General features: G+C 47.3%; 1 protein-coding gene across 1 annotated transcript; it reads right to left on the bottom strand.

Annotated features, from left to right (window-relative positions):
* Positions 1-2,135: 2,135 nt before the first annotated feature.
* ADPRM (ADP-ribose/CDP-alcohol diphosphatase, manganese dependent) lies at positions 2,136-6,491 on the bottom strand. The gene is made up of 3 exons (XM_018573419.1): positions 5,891-6,491; positions 3,654-3,770; positions 2,136-2,453 (listed from the first exon to the last, which is right to left on the bottom strand). Exons 1-3 carry the CDS (start codon positions 6,465-6,467, stop codon positions 2,158-2,160), a joined length of 990 nt encoding a protein of 329 aa, XP_018428921.1. The 5' UTR covers positions 6,468-6,491; the 3' UTR covers positions 2,136-2,157.

Here is a 6,491-nt window from a genome sequence, read left to right as displayed (position 1 = left end):
GACTTTCGGTAAGGAGTGCAGCAAGGCAAAGAAAAGTATCTAGGTCCTCTTTATGGAGACATCAGGGGTCTATAACCCCTATGACCCCTAATGTCACCTAGAGACCCCAAAGAAGCTGAGAAGCACAGATCTGCTTCACCTGCTTCTTCTTTGGCTAAGCAATGACAGACTGAAAGTGGAAGTGATGTAATACACGTCACTTCCGGATTCAGAGATCGGAGGGGAGATCTGCGGGTGGACGTGTGCCAATTTCAGAGCAACAACATGTCAGTGCACGCTCCCTGCGCGGTACAAGCGATCGGGCGTCTCTATAGCTGCCCGAACGCCTGTATGTAACAGTCGTCGCCGGCTGTAAACGATGTTCACGTTTCCCGCTCGCGGGGGTGGGGGGAAGGGGCACGTACAAAGACGGCCGCCCACCGTTAAGCGTCCACCACACCAAATATGTGAACCAAGACCTGCGTTTATACGCATTGAGATTCATATAATCACATGCTCGTGTGAATGAGGTGTCATGGGACGGATCGGGGGATATTGATTATTGATATTTGCTGCGGACGGTCAGATACGCCGATTAAGAAATAAAGGATTGAATAGCTTTTTTCATGCAAATATTTGTGATTGTGAATGGAACATTTTGGCGAAACAAATGTCCGGAGATCAAATAAAACTCATCGGGGCCAGAGAACTGACCGCAGCGCCAGGGCTGCGCTGGGCGCGGACAACAGACGCGGCCTTCCAGACTCTCTGAAGCCAGCGGTCAAGTTTGGCGCGAGCCGCCGCTGCCATCTGCTGGTGGAAAAGCAAACTGCAGAAGGGAACTTTCTAATTCTATTATTTATTTATTAAAGCGTATCTCAATGTCAAAATACGGGATGTCTGCGGTGACCCCCAAAAGGTGAAAAATAGATCTAGAGTTTCCTCCACTTGTTTATTTGCTTTTACCTCCAGTGTTGTATCGGAGTGACTGCCTGGACTGACCCTTTGCCTGTATATTGATCACATCTCTGCCAGCTGCCTGGACTGACTCTTTGCCTGTATATTGATCACATCTCTGCCAGCTGCCTGGATTGACTCTTTGCCAGTCTTTCCCAGTCACATTTCGGGTCGACAATTGAATTCGTTTCGGGATTCGGACGAAATTCGTTAGCGGTAGTCCAGTCGAAATTTCGTTTATTGGACGAAATTTCGTTAGCAGCAAAGTGACAGAAATTTCTTTTTTTTTTTTTTTACAGTCTGCAGTAGATTATTTTTTTTCTAATGGCACTTTTGCTGCTAACGAAATTTCATCCAATAAACCAAATTTCGACCGGACTACCGCTAACGAATTTCATCTTCTGCAGACTGTAAAAAAAAACAACAAAAAAAATGTTTTTTTCCTGTCACTTTGGTGCTAATGACATTTTGTCCAATAAACGAAATTTCGACCGGACTACCGCTAACAAATTTCGGGAATTCGGATTCGTTTGCATTAGTTTTAGCTGTAATTCGGGATTCGGATGCAGCCGAATTTACGAAATTTCGTCCGAATTTCGATTCGTTTGTATCCATTTTAGCTGCAATTCGAAATTCGGATGCATCCGAGTCTCCGAATTTCCGAAAATTGGTCCGAAAAATTCGGAAATCCGAAAATTCGGAACGAAACGAATGGCACATGTCTAATCTGTGTTGTTGTCCTCATGGTGTGTTTCAGTCAATCATATAAAACTATTCTATAGACGAGCGTTCTGAGAAGCGGGAAAGATGTTCATCTTCTCCACAATCAGAAAAGACTTCCAGGGGGAGCAGTGCCGGGTGCTTAGGATCAGCGATGTGTTTGTTGGCTACTAAGAGCAGATAATTGACACATTCAGCAGCCTGTTCCTGTTCTGCATGGTCTCTTCAGTGCGGGATATGGCTTTCTGCTCAGCATGCGACCAGAGGCATTCCCTATTGCAATAGCCCATGGCACCCATCTAGGTCAAGCTACAGTGATATGTTTTGGATTTTGTCATTGCATTGTTACCGTTATGACTGTTTTTGTCAAAATAATGTTATTCTTTTTCATCCAGCTTTGTTTACGAATCATTTAGGAATCATCTCTTTATAAAGAACATTCAGAAAAGATTGTCAACAGCTCGTTCAGGTCATTTTTATGTTTTGCATGTGGGTGGAGTGCTAGCTGTTCCGGTAAATAAGAGTTCTGTGTGGGACAAGGCCTCTGCCCCTCAGCTCCATCCTGTCTTCATAGATCTCCATGGTGGCGAAGGCCTGGCTGTCCGGCGGGGTTTCGATGACGCCGTTGAAGGTTATGTGGTGGATCCCGTGTTCGTCTTGACAGTAACCCCCATCGTGGTCGTGTCCGGCAAAATAGGCCACCACGGAGGGATGGGACTGTAACGTTGACAGGACCTCAAGGTAGTTCCAGGTGAGACATATGGGGTCTGTAGAAGGAAGGTAGATCGGGAGGTGACCTGCAAAACGAGACAGGGGTTATAAGAGATTCAGATGGACAAAACGTTTAAGCCAGATGCAGGGCCGGATTTCCCACAAGGCCAGAGGCAGCAGGGGTGGGGAATTCCTATCTCCCGACACCCGGGACATGCAGTTCCGGGCGCCAGGTGGGTAGTTGTTCTCTACATTTAGCCTTGCATTGGGCAAGCAGAGCTAAATGTAGAACAGGGAAGCCGCCGCTTGTTATGTACAAGTGATCTTGGTGATGTCGCCCAGATCACTTGTATGCAGCCTGCAGGTCTACCATTCTTCATGGGGAGGGGGAGGGGGGGGTTGGCGGGTAGGGGGGTGCATTGAGGAACCTGGCCTTGGGGCAGCAGAAAGAGTAAATCTGGCCCTGGTCAGATGAAAGGCACCATAAATGTAGGGTCATAACATGGCCCATGCCCCTTTAGGGTCTCCTAGCTTTACCCTGCCCACAATGCTGTCTTCTATTTCCTAACTGCTCAGTAGAGATTGGCTGGCAGGGACAGCAGCTCTGGTATACAGGGCACTCCACTCTATATTAAAGAAAGTGACTAAACCTTACCAACTCGGATGGAACAATAATGATAACATATTGGCTTCACTGCTGGGCCGGTACTGTTGGGGGTCCAAGTGAAGAATGTTTGGGCTACGGGAAATATTTCTGTTTTATAAGAACCAATATGATGGACAATGAGAAGTCCACAAGCTAAAGGTCCATACTAGGGTTTCCAAGGCATGAAAATGTAACACGTACTACAACACAAATGTCTAAAGCCAACCTAAGGCTGGGTTCACACCTAGGCGTATTGAATATGCCCGTTTGTCCCGCGTTTTTTTTACCGCGATACAGGGTTAAAAAACGCGCGACAGACGCGCGTTTCCGAGGGCTACTTGGCTGTATCCCAATGGAAACTCCCAACAAAAACGGCCCAAACAAGTACATGTACTTGTTTGAGCGTAGGCCGTTTTGTAGGGCGTTTCAGACGGGCGGAAATACGGAAAGGTGTGAACCATACCCATAGAAAACAATGGGATTTTCATGTTTGTACGTTTTGTAGAGCGTTCATAGAGCCTTGAACGCGCGACAAAACGTAAAGGTGTGAACAGGGCCTTAAGGTTTCTTTTCTGATGAGGTTCGGAAGATTATCTCCCCCTGATAAATCTCACTAGTTGAAATCTCGTAAAAATCGCACCTGCCACCATCACTTTCTCCCCATTGTTATCTGAAGATTGGAGGACGTCATTAATCCAGTTTAATTGAGCGTGGCTGATTCCACCATTGAACTGTACAAACTGGGGGTCATCAAGACCTGGAATGATACAAAGCAAGATGTTAAAATGCATACCTGTACATCAAAGAGCACACTGAAAACTGGCTTTTTTTCCATATCAAATAACAAAAAACTAGGTGCCTCTGTCTTATTTTCAGCAAGAAACAACATTTCTTGAGAAGCACCTTCTCTATTCTACCTAAGAAATTTATGGTTGACCGTAATGTAGCCTCCACCAACACAGGACAGAAGCCATAGGAGCAGGACATTTCATTCTTAGCCTGATCCTGATCCCTGTGACCTGACCCATGTGTGTGTATGATCTGCTGTTACTGACCTGACTTCCATTCCTGACCTGCCTTCAGATTCTCTTACCCTGCCTACGCTTAGAACTCTGCTTTCCAGTTAATGACCTTGGCTCCCCTCTCTGGCTTTGGTTGCTGTATCACTACCACCATGCCTGCCTGCTGATGACCCCAAGCTGCCTTGCGATCCTTCTTGGGTCTCTGATTTGCTACATTGCAGAACACCCGCTGACCTGGTCTGTTTTATGATCCCCTCTTGTATCTGGCCTTCAACCGTGCCTTGGGACTCCACCAGCTACCTGTGCTGACTAAACTGTTTGCACCCCAGACAAGGTTCCTATGCCTGGCATTGTCATTTTTATATCATGTGGGTACTTTTTAAGTGGTCCTGCAAGTTCATGTCTTAATGAGTAACTCTTACAGGTACTTGGGCTCCACCAATGGCCACTGTTGCCATCTTGGTCTCCTACCAGGTCTACCAGATACTTGGCATGAGCAGTCTTTCCATAGTGCCCCATGGAGCCCCCTGATGTTCCTCTGGAACTATGAAATCCTGAATGCTGGATCATCCCACCTTTCTCATCCCACCAAGGAATCTGCCAGTATCTTATCATTTTGTCTGCACATTGTAGCAAGTGGCCATATGCCATTCATATATACCAAATTTTATCTGACGGCTTTGCTAGGATTTGTTAATGACTGCACAGTTTGTATTAGAACGTACTGACAAAGTCGTTTTTACTTTGTGGCACGCTTCAATTTAGTGTTTAATGTACCCCGGAAATGTATATAGGGTCCTACCTGACCAGGAACACCTTATACAAAGTTATGATGCTTCAAGCGGGGAAGACTGAACTTCACCCATCCAAATGCCTCTGCAGTGTAATTACCCCCTCCATTAATCAGTCTGAAAAACGTCATACACCTGGTCCACCTCCACCAATGGTGTACAGAAAGAGGTAGTCAACCTTGGGACTCCAGCTCATGTGGGCCTACCAGTCCTTTGAGGCATTGCAAGACTCTGACAATCACAGCAGTGGCGTCACTAGGGGGGGTGTATCCCGCACCTGGGTAACACCATTGGAGAGGGTGACTGTCAGTCATTTCGGTGTCACCCCCTCTGAAAAGTCGGATACTCGGTCATGGGCCGAGAGCCCGACAGTTGCACGAAAGGGGACCCGGCGGCATACTTTATCTCGCTGGGTGAATGTCCTCTCCTCTCTCTGCCGCCGGTAGGTAGAGTTGCACGTGCGCAATGACGTCAAGGCGGGGTGTCACCCGGTGCCTGCTCCGGGTGACACCACGCCTCGGGACGCCCCTGATCACAGGCATAACTCCAAGAGCCAGAGGGCTGATAGAATCTGTAGTTTTAACAAAACTATAGTGTCAAGGTTGTCTATCCCTGGTCTATGGAGAGATGTACAGGGAGATGATTGTATCTCACCAGTGGCGTAACAATCCCAATAGCGACCCATTCTATAGAGAGTCTATGGCGGGCTCTGCAGGGTCACTCTCCGCTGGGGCTCTGCAAGTGGCATGACTAGCAATCACGGGGCCCCATACAAAATGTTGCTATGGGGCCCTGTGATTTCTAGTTACGCCCCTGTATCTCACCCAATAACTGGTAAGATGGTGAAGCCTTTTCTAGAGAATAAAAGATTGCTAGATGTAGCAATAAAAGAGTTATAATAAAGTGCTGAGATAAACTGAAGAGACGCTCTGATTTTAGGACAATTTCCCGGACCACATTGGCCGTCATGGGTTAATTTGACATCTCTGGAGCTGACCCGATTCATTGCATACTCATAATGATATATTTCAATTGAAATCATTTCATAGGTGTCCTTTATATACCTGTGGGACTGTTCAAATCTGCATTTTTATTCTTCTGCTTCAGAACTTTTAAGGACTTTACATACTTGTGGCTTGTCGGATCTCTTCCGATGACGCTGAAATCGTAAGAGTCCATCAGGAGTATCCGAAATTTGGGGAAAGGGCTGAAGTGGTAAGCGTAGAATGACTCCGGGACATGGCCGTTCTCCGGAGATATTACCTGGGTCTCCCCCAGATGGGCGCTGTTCAGTTTTGACTCCACCAGCTGCTTCCTGCTGAAGTTGTAGAATTCGTGGTTGCCCCAAATATGGTGGACGGGGACCTTCAGCTTATCGAATTCATCCAGAACTTTGGCCAGCGACGTCTCCGACGCTCCCAGGGGGACGTTGAAACCGTCGATGATGTCACCGAGCTGGAGGATGAAGGCCGGCCGGGCCGTTTCGGAGGCCCACTCTTGCGCCGCGTCTTGTAGTAAAGACAAGCTGCTCCGGTAATACCTCATCCTCGTCTTCACATAGTTATAGCCGTCGTCCTTGTCCGCGTACTGGATGTCCGCGATGACCCCGAAGGTGAACAGCGGCTCCTGAGTTTCATCCATTTGGTTATTTTCGTGCTATGTAAA

The sequence above is a fragment of the Nanorana parkeri genome, unplaced genomic scaffold (genome assembly GCF_000935625.1).
Source record: "Nanorana parkeri isolate BGI_ZX_2015 unplaced genomic scaffold, ASM93562v1 scaffold47, whole genome shotgun sequence".
In the NCBI taxonomy this organism is placed as follows: Eukaryota; Metazoa; Chordata; class Amphibia; order Anura; family Dicroglossidae; genus Nanorana; species Nanorana parkeri.
The sequence above is the reverse complement of the archived record's forward strand: the minus strand, read 5'-3'. Positions and strand labels throughout refer to the sequence as shown.